Consider the following 22,311-nt stretch of genomic DNA (forward strand, 5'->3'; position numbering starts at 1 on the left):
CATTCCTGGATGCTGACAATGTCAAGTTCTTTCCTAATATCCTCATTTTTAATATGATATTGCCATTGATGCCATCTGTTCACGCCTCTAATCTTTCTCAGGACTCTCATATCTGTGGTCTCTAGTCTTTGGTCAAGTGTTTTACTTCTGACCCAGCTTACAGATCCAAAAGTTAAAACTGGTTTGAACACTGTCTTGTATACAGCTAATTTAGTGTTCCGACTAATTTCTCTCTTATTCCATATGAATTTATTCAATTGACTTCCCATCATACCAGCTTTGCTGATTCTGTTGTCTATTTCAATATTCAATTTACCATCTTCAGTAAAAATCGTGCCTAAATAGCTGAAATGTTTTACTTGTTCCACAGGTTCTCCATTCACAACACAGTTGACATTTTCAATGATTCTGCCTATTTTTATTGTCTTTGTCTTTTTATTGCTGACCTTCATACCATATCTATTACAACAGTTATTCAATTTAGTCAGAGAATCTTGCAGACTTGTAGCGGATTTATTTAGAAGTATAACATCATCTGCATAAAGCAAAGAGCTGACATTAACATCTCCAATTTTGATATCATGTTTAATACCACTTTCCTTCATAATGTGATCCATACAGATAATGAATAACAGAGGGGATAATGTACATCCTTGTCTCACACCAGATTTAACATTAAACCATCTTCCTTTACTTCCTTCAATTCTAACTGCTGACTTACAACTCAAATAAAGACGAAGTATTGCTTGATATAATGCCCCATTGACACCATATAACTGCAGCGTATTGAATAGCTTCTCTCTTGGCACCTTGTCATATGCCTTTTCCAGATCGACAAAACTTAAATACAGATCTTTGTTATATTCCCATGCTTTCTCGACTATTTGTCGCAAAGTGAAGATCTGATCCTGACAGACTCTATTTGGCCTGAATCCAGCTTGTTCTTCACCAAGCTTTTCTTCCACAATTCTTCTCAACCGTTTCTCAAGTATACTACCATAGATCTTGCCAGGAACACTCAGTATGGAAATACCTCTGTAATTCTCACATTCAGTTTTTTTTCCCTTTTTATATATGGGTACTATGAGAGCTCTACTCCAATCATCGGGAATTCGTCCCTCTGTCCAGGCTTTCTGAACTATGCAGTGCAGCCACTGTAAGACTCTTATACCACCATACTTCAGCATTTCTGGTCAAATATCATCTACTCCTGCTGCCTTTCCACATTTCAAGCCTTTGATGGCTTTTTCTACTTCAAGTATGGATATGTATTCCTGACTGCATGCCTGGTCAGTGTTTTTTACCACTGTGCTGTCATCACTGCTTGTTTCATTTAGCAGTTTTTCAAAGTAATTACTCCATACTTCAAGGATATCTTTTTCTCCCGTTTTCATGTAACCTTTATCATCTCTAATTCCTTTTACAGCACTGTTTCCTCCATTCTTAAGCTTCTTCAACAACCTTCAGAATATTTTGCCACCTTCTTGATATTCATTTTCTATATTCTTGCCAAAGTCCTCCCATGACTTTTGTTTAGCTAGTTTTACACGGTCTTTAGCATTCTTGCATTTGTCTCTATATTCTTTAAGAGCACAAGCTGACTTATTTGACAGGAACTTTTGGTATGCTTTCTTCTTTTCCTTCACTGCCTCTTTAACTTCCTGTGTCCACCAGGGAGTTCTGGTTTTTTTATCCTTACAGACAACCTCACCACATGCCTCTCTGGCAGAATCAATCAATGTTTTCTTCAGAGTTTGCCACTGAATCTCCAAAGTTTGATTCCTGTTCTCAAACTCTTCCATTTTTTCTTCAATAATCTTTGTGTATTTTAGCCTACAGCTCACATCTGGGAGCTGCTCAACTTTTATTCGCTTTAAAACTTTCTTACATGTTATTCTTTTCAATATGAAATTCAATTTTATCCTGCTCAAGACTAAATAGTGATCACTTCCAATTCAAATCCTCTGTACACTCTGGTGTCCTGCACCAGGGAGAAAACATCACTATCAACAATAACATAGTCAATGAGACTTTTCTTATTCCTTGCCTTTCTCTCCATGTGAATTTGTGCACATTTTTATGTTGGAACATGGTGTTAGTAATAACCAGTCCATGTCCTGAGCAGAAATCCAACAGATATTTGCCATTATTATTAGCTTTGCTCTTTTCTCCGAATTTTCCCAAAATATTTTTGTATGTCTGACAATCATTTCGTACTCTGCTATTTAGATCCCCAACAAGGACCAACTTTTCATTTTTCATTGTGTCAGTTGCTTTTTCTAAAGCCTCAAAAAATTTCTCCACTTCTACCTTAGTAGAACCTTCTGTGGGACCATAGGCACAAATAAGTCTCATTGTCCAGTTCTCCATTCTCATATTTGCTCACATTACTCTACTTGAGACTGACTGCCATTCAAGAAGATCAGCCTCGTATTTTGTGTTGAATACTATGGCTACTCCTTCTTTTCCTTGATTGTCATTGCCTGAATATAACATTTTGCATTTATTGCTCAGAAAGATCTCACCAGTTTTGGTCTTTTTTGTTTCAGTCACCCCTATTATGTCAATCTGGTACTTATCTAATTCCTCAGCTAGCTCCATTTCTTTGCCATTCAGGCTTCTTACGTTGATAGTACCGATCTTTAACTCTTGTGATGTTGAGTTGGGGTTTATTTTCAGATTTGTTCCAGTAGCTGACTTTTCACTGTTCACCCTGGTTCCCTGGCGAAAACAACGAGGGCCTTGTTTAACCGGGCGACGCCCCAGCCGGCATGAAATTTTGTCATGTTGTACCATCATTCTATATTTTGGTTTAACCAATAAGATTGCAATTTGGTTGGCTAAATCCCAAATTGCCAGTCCATCCTCGTCCGTTCAGTATCCAAGTAGATACCCAACAGGGTGCACCACGAGAAGGTGAGGATTGGACATTAAGTCAGAAGCCCTGGTCGGTTCTCCGCATTCCTTTAAAGGCTATGTGGAGGTCTGCTTTCAGTTATACAGCTTTACATCACTACATATCTTAGCCAGATAGAAGGTTTGAGAGGAACTCGTTTTTTCAAAATTTTCCATGTAAAAATTGGCAAGATTTTTATTTGGAAGAACAAAATTTGTAAATTTTGTTCTTCCAAGAAAAATAACCAGAACTGATTACAAAGGGAAAGAGATCTAAGATATCAGAAAGAAAAACGTTTTTTAAGAATGTTAAGGTGTCATTTAAGGGAATATTGATAAACATTGAGGTGATGTCAAAGCTTACCAATATATCTATATTTAAAGTTAAATAATCAATCAAGGTTTTAAAATTGGTAGAGTTTTTTTATATAGGATGAAGTAAGTACAGTGAGGGGGGGGGGAGGTAAGAGAGTTAGCCAGCTGCTTTGACAGTTTGTAGCATGGTACATCAGTGGCATCTGCATAGGTCTTAGAGGGGAATTAGGTTTGTGGATTTTAAGTAAACAATATATCCGTGGGGGGGGGGACCAAAACGTTCGAGTGTTTTTGTAATGTCTAGCAGCCCGGAGGATATTTTTAAAGTAAGTTTCTCAATAATTTTTTTAACTTGCGTTAAAAGGGCACGCCACCTAGATAGGACTTTAAGAGTCACCCACGTGTTTCATTTAGTATTGTGTTGTATTTGAGTATGTGTTACAAGAGTTATTTGTAATCCCTGAAGAAAATATTGGAAGCATTAAAATTGGTTTTTAATCCTTTGCTAAGTTGGAATTGGATTTGCTGAGAGTAGTCATCAGCTGTCAGCTAGATTTATCTTTTCAATTGGTGTATTTGTAACATATTGAAATTTCATGAAATATGTCATGATCATTTTCATTTTATCTCCTACTGATGAAATTAGAAGATTAAGATGATATTCAGCATCTTGGTAATCTAAATTTAGATTTACTGCTGTTGGGAGGATGAATGCTAAGAACAGAAAATATGCCTTAATTAAGGGATTTTGTAGTGCAATTAAAACTGATTTGGCTTGCTCAATGCCATCTTCTACTGAGGTCAAGATAAAATATGAAACCAAAGCATTCCATTGTTCTACATTATTTGCAGAACATCATGCATTGACAGCCAACGAGTTTTACCCAACCTCAGCAAATTATGTGGTTTTAAGTTTGATAGTTCCTGAATTGTTTAAATTCTGTTAATCTTTTTGGTTTCTTTTGTATGAAATTGTAAATATAATTCTTCTAATGAATTTGGTAGTTTCTTACATGCTTCAGCTGCACATAAATTAAAGCTGTGGCATCTGGCGACATATAAATGTTCATTTAATGATTTAAGGCGAGCCTGAATGCAAGAATGTTGTCACATCATAACTGAAGCATTATCAGCAGTAAAGTCTAATAAGTTTGCAAGAGGCACCTTCAGCTTGTTTAATAATTCTATTAGAGCTTCAAAGCTCAACTTGTTTTGTCACTAACATCAACGATATCTAAAAACGAATCCTCTGCTGATTTTGTGGAATCATCATAGTAACGAACCACAACTGCTAGAGATTTATTTGCTATAATGTCAGTTGACTCATCAATAATTAAAGAAAAAGAAGTATTTTGAAGCTTTTGTGAGATTTCATTGAGGAAATCTGCAGCCAAAACATTTTTATAAGACAGTTATGTTTAGTGCGTCCACACTGTATTTGCTTAGCAATTTCACTATCAGGGGCAACTGTTTTCAGTAGAGTTGGGAGAGTATCCATAAGCTTCAAAGGGAGATTGTGTTTTCTAAAGTGTGTATGCTGGTTTGAAGTCTTTTAGTTGCCAGTTTTGGGTTCAGAGATCTTGCCATCAGTGCAGTATCATCTGTGTATAATGCAGTGAATGTTGTTCTTGGGTTCAGAGGGATGTCCGCTACGTAGATTGAGAACAGGAGAAGGGCCAGAAGAGATCCCTCAGGTACGGCTGCCGAGATCCTGCGTCTGGTCGAAACTGTTTCGCCGATCCTGACCTTCATATATCTGTCTTTCAGGTAAGAGTGTATTATTTTTATTAACTTGATTGGCAAGTTAAATTTTATCAGTTTGTAGAGAAGGCCTTGATGCCATACTTTGTCAAACGCCTTCTCTGCGTCGATGAAGATGGCCGCTGTATTGAGTTTCCAGTTATAACCTTTAGTAATAATTTCTACCAGCCGGTGTACTTGTTGAGCTGTACTATGGGCCTTACAGAAGCTGAACTGTTCATTAGACAAAATTCCTAACTTATCTGCTGCTTGGAGTCTTGAGAGGATCACTTTCTCTGTCACCTTTCTGAGGCTGGACAATATGCTTATGGGTCTGTAGCTTTTGGGAAGGTGAGGATTTTTTCCTGATTTCTTCAATGACCATGATGGTGGCTGTTTTCCATGTAGTAGGGAAATGCTGGAATCTAAAGATGGCATTTGTAATGTCGACGAGATGGACTATGGCCTTTCTTGGGAGTAGTTTTACTATTCTGTTAGTTATGCCATCTGGTCCTGGAGCTTTTTTTTTTTTTACTGTTTAGATGGGAGATGATATTAATCATTTCTGCCGGATTTGTAGGAGTGATATGTTCGGAGTTAACAGTGTTCTGACTTAAGGTTGTCCTAACATGACGATGAATCTTATACATAAGGTTGATATTTAGATTTGTATAAGATGGATTGCACTGAGATTCTAGGTTATCTACTAGTGCTTCAGCTTTCTCTTCATCTTTGTGAACTGTCCCTTTCTTGGTTTGTATATGTGGTATGAATTGCTTTTTAGTGCGGATCGCTCTTAAGAATTTCCATACAGAATGATCTTCAGTATTGATGTTAGCCAATTTGGTTTCCCATTGATGGTTTCTGTGTTTTTGAAGAGCTTCCCGGACCTGCCTGTTTAGATTGTTCAATACTGTTTTGTCTTGTGGGGCTCTGGTATTGTGGTATCTCTTTCTGGCTCTATTTTTTGCTCTGATTAGCTCCATGATTTCTTCAGGGATACAGTTGGTTGGGTGGAAGATTGGATTGTCTGACTGATTCTGTTGCTTTCTGAATTTGTGAGTTAGGTTATTTACTGCTGAGTCTATCTCTTCCTTTTTACTGATGCTGGGCACCAGACCAATATGATCGGGAAGAATCTTGGCTAACTTGTCCCATGGTATGAATGTGTGCGGAGGAGAGAAATGATCTGATGAACCTAGATTAAGCACTATGGGACTGTGGTCAGATGATAATTCATTAACTGATTCCAATTTGAATTGATATCTTATATTTTTAAAGATGACAATGTCTAGTACATCTGAGCTACCTGAAGGGCTGAAGTTGGTGGGCTCGGTAGGACCGGCCACACAACAGAGTTGAACATTGCAAAGTTAAAAAGTGTGTGGCCTTTGGTGTTAGTTGAAGAGCTGTACCAAGCTGTGTGTTTTGAGTTGAGGTCTCCTGCTATTATTATGGAGTCATTTGGACCAAATATGGAGTCCAGATCTGTTGTCAGCAGAGGAATGCTCAGAGGATTATAAGCAGCATAGATCTTGAGACTCCCAGCATTGCAGGTACGTACCTCCACACCGGTCACCTCCAGATTTACTGTTTGGGGCTTGTCTATTGTATTGTGATTCAAATAACTCTTAATATATATGGCTGTGCCTCCACCTCTTGTGCCAATTCTGTCGTTTCTGTACATAGTATATCCACAGAATTTTGGGTTATTAGCTGGTCTTAGGTGTGTTTCACCAATCAAGATGATATCAGCACTGAGACGAGTTGCAAATTCTTGAAGTTCCAAGACCCTATTCATCAATCCATTTGTATTCCATGCCATTATCTTAAGAGCTTTTGGTTTGAATTTTTTACTCATGACAGATGGCTGCTATAATGGTTTGAGTGCCTTGCAGGAATCTCTTTCTGGAAGATGGTGAGGGGCATGTCTTGCTGAATTCCCGCAGCATGGTGGCAAGTGAGGCTGTTAAAATTGATGTTATGTTGGAGCTTTCTAGCTCGAGAGATGTAGGAGGCTTAGTTCTTGCAGCCTCAACATATGTTTTGGTCATGGTTGTTCCTTCCTGTGAGGTTGAAGGTGAGGTGTTTTGAACTGGGGGACGATCTGCTTAGTTGCTTAAAACGTTGTTACGTGGAGGAGCAAGATTGACTTTTGTTGATCCTCGATTTTTTGGATTGGAAAGGCATCCCTTGTAGTTGGCGGGGTGAGGTCCTCTGCAGTTTGCACAGCAGGCTGGAGTTGAGCGTGGCTTGGTGCATGTGATGGTCTGGTGTCTCCCTCGCTGCACTTTAAGCACCTGAAGGCTACCTTACATAATTTTTGGGCATGTCCAAATTTTGGCATCTATGACACTGTCCTGCAGATGCTCTTTTCCTAAGAGACTCAGTTGAAATCTTGAGTCCTCATACTGCTGTTAAATCATAGATCTGCTTTTGCGTGTTGCTTATTTCCACCATCACCAAAGGCATTGGTCTTTTATCAGATCTGAGCATCCTGCTCACTTTTACTGGGGAGAGATCAGTGCTCACATCTTCACACCTTCAGCTATCCCACGTAGAACCACCTTCAGGTCAGAAGGTGGTTCTATGTGGGATAGCTGAATAAAGTGAAGGTGTGGTATGGGACATTAGCATTGTCCATAAATCTGGTCATCTGTCTGTAATCCTTGACAGTAGTGGGTTGTATTTTAACTCCCTCATTTGAGTTTTTGGCCCATGAGAATGCGATGTTTTGTTCTCCGAGGGCTGACAAGACAAGGATCCATTTTTCCTTATCCCTAGCTAGTCTAACCCTGTTGTTTTGGGTTCTTCCACATTGGTGGAGATTTCCCTCTTCTTTTTGACCATTTGGAATTCTGTATCTGTTTCCAAGGTCTGATAACTGATGTGTCTTGCGATGACATCTTCCATACTTTGGGAGTGTGCAAAAACTGATTGTGTCAGAGTTATGGGATCTTCACTTATGTCATCCATATTGTCCTCTGTGATTGCTGTGTGTGGGGGAGGGGAATGTGTCAAAGAGCTTGATTTTACCAGGCCAATTATCACTCAGCAGCTTTCCTAGTCTGAGGAATTCCTTGTATACTTCCTCGAATTTGGCCTCATTCAGAAGTTTTGCCATGACAACAATAATTTAAAAATGTGTTAAGACACAGATGGAGAAAGAGTACAGAATGCTCAGGTGTCCCGAGCAGGTTACAGATAATCCTGTGGAATTTTTGAGGGTCCACTAGCAAAGCCTGTAGACACGCTCTCAAGTGTCTACCAGCAATAAAATACAACTAGCTATCCTATAGTAGGGAAAAGGAGTGTCAAGAAATCACTTGGCCACAGATTGAAATCCTACCTCCCTAAATAAAACCATAAATCCACCACTGGTCCTCATTGCGGGTGGGGCCTGCCAGCCATTAGACCTCTTGCATGTTTCATGCAGAGGGGGAGACAGTAGGAAACAAACTGTGTCTGCACCAGTGCAATGCGCATTTTGTGAAAAACTTATAAACAAATTAATCAGGCTCAGTCTAAAATAATACGTCCATTCACATCAAACTCAGTAATCCATTCTCCTCACACTATCCCATAATATCTTTTAAATTTTTTAAACATCTGACAGTTTAAATATCCCAACAATTCCATTGTTGTGTGCTATATAATGATGAAAAAGCAAAAGCTTTCACTGACGCCCTGGAGTTAGGATGTAGCTCTAACTACATGCATGCAGACTTACTATTCATTGAAAAAATTCACCGGCACATTGGTTGCGCACTTCGCCACTCCAGCAGAACATACTTCCCCTAAAGAAGTATATTCTGTTATCAGGAAACTTAATAACAAAAAGGCCCAGGACCTGATGAGATTTCCAACAAAGTAATAAAAGCGCTCCCTCATAATGCTGTCATGCATGCAGTAGCCATTGTTAATGCAATGCTAAGGTTCATCCCCACTCGTTGGAAACTGGCAGACATAATCCTCGTTCACAAACCTGGGAAAGTACCTCAGCTCCCTCAGCTACAGACCCATCAGCCTCCTATCATGCCTGGGAAAAATTCTCGGAAAAAAATCCTTAACCGTCTGAAAGAGACGACAAACAAAACCAACATTTTCCCTAAAAAAGCAATTCGCATTTCGTACAGGTCCACAGATTAATAGAATGCATTACAACTGGGTTTAACTGGAAGTAACCTACAGGAGCAATCTTTCTTAATGTGGAAAAAGACTTTGATCAGTGGCCTCAGCTTTAATCCCCCACATTTTATATGCCTGAAATAAAACCAATTTAGCAATTGCCCAGCTCTATCCTCTCATCAACCAGAGAAGCCAAGTTAGCACCGAGAACAAGCTGCGCATCATCAGACCCACTTTAACCTATGGATCACCTGCTTGGGGTCACACTTCCCCCATTAACATCAAAAAACTACAAGTTCTACAAAACAAATGCCTCCGATGATCTTTGATGCCCCGTGGGTTGTCAGAAATGTTCTCCTCCATCGAGATGCAGCCATACCAAATATCTCTACGTTACTTCATGATATCGCCTCCAAATACTTTGCACAGGCAGCTTTTCATCCAAACCAACTCGTTCAAGAGTCATCCAATTACATTGACAACGACAGATGGAAATACTAGCTCCCGAAGGCAACTCTGCTCGTAGGTATATGCGCTCTCACACAGCCCTCGATAAACTTTCCACTACATAATCAACTTCTAAGCGATGAAGAGGTAAAAATCCAGGAGATTGTCATTCATCTTGTTATAACAGTTAAAAGTGTTGTGTGCTAGGTTTTAAACGTGGAGCAAACATTTTACATAATGGGATCTAAATTACGCTGTGCATCAATAAAAAATGGTTACTCGTATTAAAATATTTAATTTTCCCACTTGTTTTCATTGTTGTAATGATCTTATAACGTGCGAGAAGTGTTTGAATAGCGAAGAATATGTTTTCATTGGCTAATGCCAGTCAGATTGTGTGAGTATGGGATCGGGGGGGGAGTAGGTAAGCGAACAGTGAGAGGGGAAGGAAAAAAGAGCAATCATGCTTGTGTTGCTGGATGTGGCATATAGGGAGGTGGGAGAAAAGAAAAATATTAAACTCATATGTCTAACGCTCATATTGTTATTATTATTATTCGAAGGAAGAAAGTACTAGATCTGTTGGTGAATGTACTAAAACATTAAAATTTATAAAAAGTACTAGATGTGGTCACCCTGCCTCCGACTCTTTAAGTAACATATCAATAGATTAATTCTTCCATAAATACTTACATCCACATGGCACTGTTGTGTTACAGGTCCTGTGATCTATCACGTGTAGGATCATAGTTAATAATAATAATGGCAAATACCTGTTGGATTTCTGATCAGGACATGGACTGGCTATTACTAACACCATGTTCCAACATAAAAATGTGCACAAATTCACATGGAGAGAAGAGGAAAGGAATAAGAAAGGTCTCATTGACTATGTTATTGTCGATAGTGATGTTTTCCAATTGGTGCAGGACACCAGAATGTGCATAGGATTTAAAATTGGAATTGATCATCATTATGTCTTGATCAGAATAAAATTGAATTTCATATTGAAAAGAATAACATGTAAGAAAGTTTTAAAGAGAATAAAAGTTGAGCAGCTCTCAGATGTGAACTGTAGACTAAAATACACAAATATTATTCAAGAAAAAATGAAAGAGTTTGAGAGCAGGAACCAAACCATGGAGATTCACTGGCAAGACGGACCTGAAGAAAACACTGATTGATTCAGAGAGGCATGTGGTGAGGTTATGTGCAAGGATAGAAAAATCAGAACTCCATGGTGGACACAGGAAGGTAAAGAGGCAGTGAAGGAAAAGAAGAAAGCATATCAAAAGTTCCTCGCAAATAAGTCAGCTTGTGCTTTTAGAGAATTCAGAGACAAATGTAAGAAAGCTAAACACTGTGTAAAACTGGCTAAACAAAAGTCTTGGAAGGACTTTGGTAAGAACATAGAAAATAAATATCAAGAAGGTTGTAAGATATTCTGGGTTGTTGAAGAAGCTCAGAAATGGAAGAAAGCATGCTGTGAAAGGAATTGGAGATGATAAAGGTGACATGAAAACAGGAGAAAAAGATATCCTTGAAGTATGGAGTAACTACTTTGAAAAACTGCTAAATGAAACAAGCAGTAATGACAGCACAGTGGTAAAAAACACTGACCAAGCATGCAGTCAGGAATACATATCGATACTTGAAGTAGAAAAAGCCATCGAAAGCCTGAAATGTGGAAAGGCAGCAGGAGTAGATGATATTCAACCAGAAATGCTTAAGTATGGAGGTATAAAAGTTGTACAGTGGCTGCACTGCATAGTTCAGAAGGTCTGGACAGAAGGACGAATTCCAGATGATGGAGTAGGGCTCTCATAGTACGATATATAAAAAGGGAAATAAAACTGAATGTGAGAATTACAGAGGTATTTCATTACTGAGTGTTCCTGGTAAGATATATGCAAGTATACTTGATGGGGCATTATATCAAGAAATACTTAGTCTTTATTTGATCTGTAAGTCAGCAGTTATAATTAAAGGAAGTACAGCAAGATGGTTTAATGTTAAATCTGGTGTCAGATATTCTGGACAAATTCTGAGACATAACTGCCTACAAAGGACACTTCTCGAAGGAACTGTTGAGAGAAAGAGAGGAAGACAAAGACTGGAGTGAATGAAAAATATAGAAGACTGGACCTATCTCTCATATGAGGAATGCAGCAGAGATGTGCAGAATAGGACATGGTGGAGACACATGGTAGTCAATCTCCTGGAGGGAGAAGACACCTGACAGGACAGGTGTCAGACAAGGATGTACATTATCCCCTCTCTTATTCATTATCAATATGGATCACATTATGAAGGAAAGTGGTATTAAACCTGATACTAAATCGGAGGTGTTAATCTCAGCTCTTTGCTTTATGTGGATGATGTTATATTTCTAAATAAATCCACTACAAGTCAGCAAGATTCCCTGAAGAAAACTCAGATAAGTGTTGTAATAGATATGGTACGAAAGTCAGCATTAAAAAGATAAAGACAATGAAAATATCAACTGCATTGGGAATGGAGAACTTATAGAACAATTAAAACATTTCAGCTACTTAGGCACAATGTTTAGTGATGGTAAGTTAAATATGGAAATAGACAACAGAATCAACAAAGCTGGTAGTGGGAAGTGAAGTGAATAAATTTATATGAAATAAGAGAGAATTTAGTCAAAACACTAAATTAGCTGTATACAAGACAGTGTTCAAACCAATTTTAACTCATGGATCTGAGAGCTGGGTTAGAAGTAAAATACTTGACCAAAGACTAGAGACCACAGATATGAGAGTCCTGAGAAAGATTAGGGGCGCATGAACAGATGGCATCAATGGCAATATCATATCAAAAACGAGGATATTAGGAAACAACTTGATATTGTCAGCATCCAGGAATGCATTAGCAGAGCTAATCTCAGGTGGTATGGTCACTTAAGCAGAATGGGAGAAGAAAGATTAGCAAAACAAGAGTTCTTGTTTTGCTAATTTGGGAAAAGACCCAGCAGAAGACCAAGATTGATACAGTAAAAAGTGTCTTAGAAGACAGAAATATAAGACCTGATAATATTGGAGTTTTGACATTTAACATTTATTTATTTATTCAGCGTATGGCTCACACATGAAAAGTTACATTACATTAATCCTTAATATATATGGCCATAGTAATAGACATAATCCAGTCATAAAAGAGACACTCAAGAATCAAGAATAGGCTACAACTGAATGTCTAGGTTGATTATCCAGTTGACTGCACTTGGTGTAGCATGGATGAAGTCTGACAGGTTTCCACTGTATGCACGTCATTCTGCTATAATATGATTAATTGTCTGGCAGGGTGATCGACAGTTGCACCTGGGTGAGGCAATCATGCCCCATTTGTAAAGGTGGTCTGCACATCTGCCATGGTTGGTGCGGATTCGGTTAAGGGCAGACCAAGTTTTCCGAGGTAGGACATTTAACAGACTGATTTGGAGGAAAATTGTAGATAGGAAGTTAGTAATGATGTAAATTTTTCATGTAGTACTATCATATCCTGTACACCCCTTGAGGGTATATATCAGGAATTTGATGATGATGATATATATATATATGGAGCCTGTGTAGCTCAGTGGATGTGGTGTTTGCACACCACGACGCTTGGCCGCACGAAGGAAGACTTGGTTTCGAGTCTAGTCGCGACTAGAGGAAATTTTTCTAAGCCCTTTTTTCGACCGGTTCCCGAGTTAGTCGATCTCTGGCACGGGCAAACAGGTTTTTCCTCCCGGAAACTCGGGTTTTTCGTCCTGTAAACTCAAGAAAATCGACCGTAGAACCCACATTATTTCAGACATTAAATATATTGTGTTAGGGACCACGAGATGGCGGCACATTTGAGCCGTCTCTCTTCACTGTGTACCGCTTAATTAGTGATAGCCATGGGCCATCTATCTCTGATTGGTACCAGTGGAGATTGAACTGCCCACTCAGTCTCCAAAAGTTAGATAGGGCTAAATGGCCTCGCCTACTCCCCGTATACGGGAATAAAAAGGCGTTAGCTGATTTTTTTTTTTTTTATATATATATATACACACACACACTAGGAGACTCTGCCCAACCCCCCAAGTTTCAACCCCCCCCCCCCCAGTTCCGGTTTTTTGTCTTACTGGTAAGACAAAAAAACGTGACATAAAAACGTTTCAAATTTCGGCTTATCTTTTTATATATAGAGAGTAGATAAAAGACGGTAATAATTAGCATATGCAGGTTAATGGTATGAGGACACAAGCATGCCAAAAGTCCTACATAAGATACCTCCACAGCCATTATGCACAATCTCATAACATTTCAGCTGATGCCTATGAATAGATGTTTTATCTACTTCATATAAAGAAAAAAGTTAAAAAAGTTAATGTTATGGAAAGCCAAGATAACTCACTAATAGTCTTGACATTACTTCTTTGTACAGATGCCTACATATTCCTAGGAGTATAGTAAAGCATTAAATGTGCATACTACATAAATTTTAGTTTGCTTATTGCAATTCATTTCCAATACAATATATTTATAGACTTTTGAAGCAAAGAACAAAAGGAGAAGAATTTTTATGTTTGATTTAAGACCTATGCATGACCTGTAAAAATATTTCTAATACTAAAAGAAACCTGCAGGTTTTTTTTTTTTTTTTTTTTAGGTGAGAAGTTAACAATGAGGTACTACTTGCCTAACAAAATCAAAATTCACATTTGATTATTAATGATGGATTCTGAAAGTTCAATGATAAGCATAACAAAAACTGAATTCCAGTATTCTTGGTACAGATGCTTTCCCCCAACTTTTGTAAGTGTTATTTTCCAGAAATTTAATTTGACTTCCAACAAAGAATATAACCAGGAAGTATGAATTGTGTTAAGTCTGAATATTATTCACTACCACATTTGTCTTTCAACTCGCTTAGTAAATATATTAGAAAAGCTTTATAAAAAGAATATCAGAAGTACAAACAGTTCTTCAGTATTTTGCATACATGGACTGGGTATCTAACTAGCTATTATCATTACCATTATCTTTCTCAACATGGATTATGAAGGAATTCACAAAGATTACAAATGTAATCTTTTGATTACATGCATAAATGAAAGAAATGGAAAGGAAACGAAAGCTAGTGAAACTGAGGGAGTAAAAGAATGCAAGAACATAGAAAAGAAAGTCAGCAAAAGCAAGAATGTAGAAGCAAAAGCCAGAATGTAGAAGTGAAAGTTAGTGATAATGGAGTGAAAGAAAGTATGAATGAGGAAATTGAAATACGGTGCAGCAGAATGAGGGGTTGAGAGGCTACGGGAGTGGCAGAGAGTGAATTGTCAGACTGCAAGATTTGATGAAACAGTTGTTGAAAATGAAAAATGAAATGAGGAATATGTGAAATGATATGAAATGTTTAGTGGAAATTACTGAAAGCATGCAAAAGAAGGGAATGAAAGAAAAAAGGTAAAAGAGGTACAAATGACCCCAGGATGGAGATTCCATAGTTAGAGAATTAGATAATGAGAGAATCCATAAAGTCTACTGTCCAGGAGGAGAATGAACAGGATAATTCAGACGTTGGACATGAGGAAATGAACAAGAGAACTAGCGATAGCTGTGGGATAAATGATTTAAGTGAACATAAGGAGTATTTAAGGGCGAATATCAGGAGGTTATTGAGAAGCGTGAAAGAAAACAGTGTAGTGGGAAATTACTGTGCGAGGATAAGGGAATACACTTTGTGGATGTATGGCATGTGTTTGAGAAAAGAATGGAATTATACAGGTGTGATTGGTTGCATTTAAATGGTTTTGGAGTGAGTGTACTAGAGAAAGCATTGCTAAATGGAAGTACAGTGAGTGCTGCATGCAAGAGATCAAAAATAAGAGATGAAGTGAAAGAAGAGGAGAGTGGTATTGAAGAGACAGAAGTGCTTGGCAGTGGAAATGATGGTAGTGTAAGAGAAGAAGAGAGAATGAGAACTCAAGAGGAACAGGGAAATGGGGGAGGGAAGTAAAGGTGGACAGGGAGACATGGCATAGGGAGATTGAATGTTGAAAGTATCAGTGAATGTGTGTATGAAGATGGAGTGTATTGCAATGTAGATGGCGAAGTTGAGACTGAGCAGATACATGTGGTAAGTGGTGATAAAGGTGACTGGGCAAAGGCAGATGTTGTCGGGAAATCACAACCAACCAATGGCTTGGATAGGACTGGTTATAGACATAAAAATGAATTCCTGTTTTGTTTACAAATGCCAGAAGTATCAGAAATATGGAAGAGATAAAATGGCTTCACTGATTGAGTTTATTTACCCTAAAATCATTGGAATAAGTGAAACATGGTTGAATGAAGTTCATATACTAACGGGAATAGAAATGGAAGGATATAGTAAGGATACAGAAGAGTGAAAGTAACAGTATAGTGGGAAAGGTTTTCAGTGTGTTGCTGAGGTATGAAATGATGAGATGAGACAGAGAGTCAGAATTATGAATGGTATGATAGTGGAGCTGTGTGAGGAAAAGGGAGTACAGTTTATGGATGTATGGCATGTTTTAGGAAAGAATGGAATTAAACAGGCATAACAGATTGCATTAGAATGGTTTTGAAAATGAGTGCACTGGAAAAAGTGTTGCTAGATGGAAGTGCAGTATGTGTGATGCAAGCAAAAGATCAAAAGTAAGAGATGAAGTGATGAAAGATCAGGAGAGTAGTATTGAAGAGACAAAAGTGCTTGGAAATTGAAACACTAACAGTGTGAGAGATGAAGAGAGAACATGGAATGCAGGGTGAACAGGAAAATGGAAGAAGCCCAAGTGGACAGGAAGACATGGTATAAGAAAAGTGGAAATTGAAAGTAGCAGTGAATGTATGTATGGAGATAATCAGCAATAGAAATGGAATATATTGCAATGTGGGTGGGGAAATCGAGACTGAGCAGACATGTGGTAAGCAGTGATAAAGAGGATTGGTCAAGGGCAGAGGTGTCGTAGGGAAATCACAAACAACAAGTAACTTGGATAGGACTGGTTATAGTCCTAAAAGTGAACTGTCATGTTTATGTAAATCCCAGAAGTATCAGAAATATGAAAGTATCAAAGAAAGGGTAATTATTATGGACGATTTTAATTATGGCAGTATAGAGTGGAATGAAGAAATAGCATTTGGGAATAAGGAAAATGAATTTCTATGAAGTTAAATGAAGTTATTGAGAGATAACTATCTCAGGCAGCATGTAAAGGAGGGCACGTGAGGATCAAGAGTTTTAGATCTGATCATATCATCACAGAACGTAATTGTGAGTGGGGTTTCACACTTTCTTCTAGTTGGTGAAAGTGATCATGAAGTGATCACCTGGGTTGTAGCTAGCCATATGCAGATTTCTGTGAGAAAAGGATATATGTGGAATTATAAGGTTGGTGATTATGACAAGCCTAGGAGACAGCACGGAGCTATAGCATGGAATGAGGAGTCCAGAGGTAAGGAAATAAATGCTGCTGGGAAACTTACAAAGAAAATACATAACAGCATCAATGTGTGAATGTATTCCGAAGGCCAAGGGGCTGAATAAGGTAGGTGTAAAATGGATGAATGAGGGGCTTAAGCATGAAATTTGGAAGAAGAAGGTACTTTGGAGATAGTACAGGATGAACAATCATAATAATCAGTTACACGAAGAGTATAAGAACAAGTGAGAGAGTGACTGAGTTAGTAAGGAAAACAAAAGTGCAGTATGAGCAGAAATTGGCAAATCAAATGAAGAAAAACCCTAGTTTTTTTTTGATATGTGGCAAGTAGAAGGAAGAATGATCAAGATGATGTTAATGGATGAAAATTGTACAAAGGTAACTGCTTCAGAGGGCATTGTTAAGGTATTCAGTGATCAATTTATAAGGGCATTTCATCCTGATCAGGGTGGAATCATGAGGAACTTAAGTGCAGAGGACATAGGAGAGGATGGCCTAATTGAGTAAGCAGGAGGTATTTGAGGAAATTAATAACCTTGATGTTGAAAGTTTATTTTTCACTTGGTTAGAGTATAATAAATTTAGTTTAATCCTTTATCCAAGTGTGAGCAAACAAAGTTTGCACCTGAAAGTATCTTCAGGACTGGGGTAAGGTGGTACAACACCAGGGCAACTCATTGCAAAGGTGAAGCAATCTACCAACACTCCTGTCTCAGTATCTCCTATAATGCAAAACACATCTCCTTGCAGATATGTCTAATGTTACGCATTAAGGGAAGGGCCACTACCCACAGCTTGTTCCACCTTTGCAATGAGTTGCCCTGGTATTGTACCACCTTACCCCAGTCCTGAAGATACTTTCAGGTGCAAACTTTGTTTGCTCACACTTGGATAAAGGATTAAACTAAATTTATTATACTCTAACCAAGTGAAAAATAAACTTTCAACATCTTTCTCTAAATCCAGAGTAATTTATAAAAAAGGGTGGTACACCATTTGGCAACTCCTATAGGTAGAGATGACCTGCTAAAGCTTCTGCCTGGTATCTCAACTTGGGCCTGGCTCCTACTGAAGAGACCTCAATAAAGGTCAAAACTAGTCTGGGTAGTGGCCCTTCCCTTAATGCGTAACATTAGACATATCTGCAAGGAGATGTGTTTTGCATTATAGGAGATACTGAGACAGGAGTGTTGGTAGCTTGCTTCACCTTTGCAATGAGTTGCCCTGGTGTTGTACCACCTTACCCCAGTCCTGAAGATACTTTCAGGCGCAAACTTTGTTTGCTCACACTTGGATAAAGGATTAAACTAAATTTATTATAATAACCTTAATGTCAATAAGGTGATAGGATTTGATGACATATCACCATATGTCTTAAGGGAATGTTCCAGGGAATTGGCAGTAGCATTGGCATGCTTGTTTAATAAGTCTTTCAACAGTATAGGTTCCACGGGAGGAAGGAAGGTCAAATTGTTCCACTGCATAAAGGTGGTGATAAGGCTGTGGCTTCAAATTACAGGACAATCTGTATATCTGTGTTAGTGGAGAAGGTGCTGGAGCATTGGTAAGAAGTAGGATACAGAATTGGGTTGAAAACAGCAGTATTCTTTGTGGTTATCAGCATGGGTTTGTTAGAGATCATGTCTTACAAATTTATTTATGTACTATAAGAAGGTGACAAATACCTTGGACAGAGGAGATGCATATACCATAGTGTACTTGGATTTTGCAAAAGCTTTTGATAGGCTCACACAAGACAAACTATTAAAAAAATTGAAACAGATGGGATTGGATTACAGACTTCTGAGTTGGATCAGTGACTGGCTGTCAGATAGGTATCAAAGTTGTATATGAGGGGTGTGGTATCCTGCAAGAGGAAGGTCACTAGTGATATGCAGCTGTTTGCAGATGATGCAAAATTGGGGAGAGCAACGCATAGCTATGCAGATGTTATGACCTTGCAGGAGGACCTGAAAAGATTGCATGAATAGGCAGGTAAGTGGAACTTACCTGCCCATTCATGTTAAGTTGAAATTTGTTAAGCAATGATAGAATGCAAAGGAGGTAGAGGAAATGAGAGATCTTGAAGTGATGGTAGACAAGGATCTCAAGTTCAGGGGCTACATTGCACAAGTTGTGAAGACATCACACCAGATAATGGCAATGATGCAGAGGACCCTGACATACAGAAATAAAGAGGTTATATGCCATTGTATATAAGGTCTTGATCAGGCCTCATATGGATTGTTGTGTAAGATCTGGTAACCAGGTTTTCATGGTGACGAGGATATGTTCAAAAGAATTCAGCGAAGATTCACAAAAGCTTGTCAGTGGTCTTTGGAATGTGGAGTACAAGGAAAGATTAGGAGAACGTTGTTATCAAGTCGACATGTAAGATATTTTTCATAAAATGGAAGGGTTGGTAGAAGAAGAAGCCATCACTGGAAACTGTATAAGGAGAGTGTGAGCAGAGATGTGAGCAGCAGGTTCATTGCATAGAGTGTTTGGTGAGTGGAATGCATTACTTGAGTGTGTTGTGAATGTAGACACATTGAGTCATTTTAAGGCACCGTTGGATGAACTTTGTGGGCAATAGTGTGTGCCTCCTGCGATGAGTCTCTGACTCCATGGAGGTCAGATGTTAATAATAATTATAATAATATAAATAAAAAAAACTTGCTATGCATACACTAACAATGATTAAATGCATCCAATATGACCATTTTTTGCATTTTAATTCAGAACAGGAAAAAAAAAAGGTCCTAAAAAAACATGTACCTACCTAGGACTATCTCGTGACCACTTTTTTAGTTGAGATAATTTATTTATTAAGAAGATTCCAACTCCCTGAGCTATCAGGTAAAGTAAAAATTAGAATTATTATTATTATCATCATCACCATTGCATAGGAACCTCCATGAAATCTGAAAACTCATCACAAGAGATGCATGTAATATTCATTATACCTTGCCTTGAATGCAATGATTTTCAAAGCACTCACAACAGATTCTGACAGCCGATTCCACCCATTTACAATTCATCAAACGTAAAATTTATTCCCCACACTATTGCTAACTAAATTATTAATCAATTTCCAGGGATGAACACCTTGTTCTGTCCCTGTAGCAAAGTGTGAAATATTTCCTTTGTATCAAATCCTATAACACCCTCTTACCAACCTATATGTTTTTGTCATATCGTATCTTTTCTGACTATTAAATAATCGTTGCAAGCCAGAAAACTTCAATCTATCATCATAGGAGACATTTCATAGCCTACTCATTATCTTGGTCACTCGCCTCTGGGACCTCTACATGAATTCCTCACTCCCAAGAAAGGCAGGTGACCAGATATGACACAATAATTCAGATGTGGCCATATTAAGGCCTTACAAAAAACATTTTTCCTTATTTCTGCTTGTTCGCATGTGCTTCAATAACCAATTAATCCTATGAGCCATCACCTTATCCCCCATTAGCAACATGCCCTCCAAACTAGTGATTTTGGGGTATTATTGACAGGAAGTTTCCTGTCAATAATACCCCAAAATCACTAGCTTCATCAATTTCCTGGGGGTTGATGTGGTAGAGCCTAATGTGGTACAACACAGCATGTAGTCTTTTCATTCCAACATGCACTTTTCCACATTCAGCTAGGACTGATTATCTTTTAGTCATACTATCAGTCTATTTAAACATCCTACAAGCTTTTTATTAACTAATCATCAACTCTCTATTAACTCTTTTTTTGTAGCTTCCATCCCTGGAAGTTACAAAAGGAAACTGAGAAATAGGGTGAGGAGTGGTTTCTTTGCACGGAGGATGGTTGAACCATGGAATGCATTGCCTGACGGAGTGGTAAGATTGAGAACAGTCAATGCGTTTAAGGAGTGGTATGATAGACTTTGTGTTTCCTAGGAGGGACCTTCCTCGATGAGTCTTGATAGACTTGTGTTTCTTAGAAAGACTCCCACAATGAATCTTTCGACTCCATGGAGGCCTGAATAATAATAATAATAACTAATCAAGTTTTGATTATGCTACCCAATCTTGCATCATGCAGACAAGTGAATATTTCCTTTAAAATCATTTAAAGGAAATATTCACTTTTGCCTATGTACAAATTAAACAGCAGTAGTGCAAGCACAGAGCATTGTGACACACTGCTAGTCACCTGCTTTCTTCTGGATTCTGACTCCATATAGTACTCTTTGTTATCTGTCTCAGCCACTCTAATAGTACTAGATTCATATCTTTGGACTCCCTGGAGGTGTTACATAATAATAATATCTATTCCCATTTCTTCCTATTTCCATAAGAGAGTTTCATATGGCATCCTGTCAAATGCTTTTACAAAATCCAGCAGCATCACTATGTAGTCATTACCTTTATCCAAGTCAGGTATCATTATTATAAAAATGTAGTAAATTATATATGCATTGCATATATATTGCACATACATGACAATGACCCATAAGTATAAATGATATCAAATAATATCCATACATATCTATTATCGAGATACTGTTATTGTATGATAATGGTATCGCTTATTATCACCATTAAATATGAAGATTTTTATCAAGGAATTGTGAAACAAAATACATAGCTTCTCTAACTCAAATGCCAACTTCACATTTTCATTCTCTTTTTCAAATATGGCAACAAGCAAACTAACTGGAAAACATATACTCAAGAGAAAACTACATTTGAGGTATGGATTGGATTTGGATAGATTATATGATGTAATCTTAAACAGCCTCCTGTGATGAACCCTAAGATTCTATGGAGGAGCCAGTCATATAATAATGATAACAGTTGTTTTTAACACCTACTACTTAAAAAGACAATCTATGAAAATTTACATCATATAAAACTTTCAAACCTACCTTAATTTTAACAATTAAAGAATTATTCATTCAAACCTGAATTAGTAATATAATAAAAAAGTTTACATTTTATATCCCCCTCTGAATATTTATATTATTTACTACACTAAAAAGATTTGTGACCATTGACCATGATTACGATGATACATAAAATAATTATATTTTACTATGGGTCACTAGATGTTCATTTGAGTGATTATGGATTTAAAAGCAAAGATACTCACATTACTACATTCAATAAAGACAATGGTTCTGGTTCATATCTATCCTAATAAATATACGAATTAATGAACAAAAAATAATGGCAAATGATGCAGAAAGAAAAAGAAACCATTGATATCTTAAACCAGGGCTGTCCAAAACACAGTCCATGGACCAGATGCGGCACGTGGTGCGATTTGTGCAGCCCACTTGTGGGTTTTGATTTTCACGAGCGAAA

The 22,311-nt window shown here is 37.9% G+C and overlaps 1 protein-coding gene across 2 annotated transcripts in view; it reads right to left on the reverse strand.

The window, feature by feature from the left end:
* TTLL1B (Tubulin tyrosine ligase-like 1B) overlaps nt 1–22,311 on the reverse strand; it is a 403,225-nt gene that overhangs the window by 237,451 nt on the left and 143,463 nt on the right. For both annotated transcript variants that reach the window (XM_090394521.1, XM_090394519.1), the window contains exon 6: nt 19,767–19,836. In XM_090394521.1, coding sequence (XP_090250647.1) covers nt 19,767–19,836 — 70 coding nt within the window. The remainder of the gene's footprint in view (nt 1–19,766; nt 19,837–22,311) is intronic.

This window comes from Typopeltis vanoorti, chromosome 6 (assembly GCF_054136105.1).
Source record: "Typopeltis vanoorti isolate ZY-2024b chromosome 6, IOZ_Tvanoo_1.0, whole genome shotgun sequence".
Taxonomy (NCBI): domain Eukaryota; kingdom Metazoa; phylum Arthropoda; class Arachnida; order Uropygi; family Thelyphonidae; genus Typopeltis; species Typopeltis vanoorti.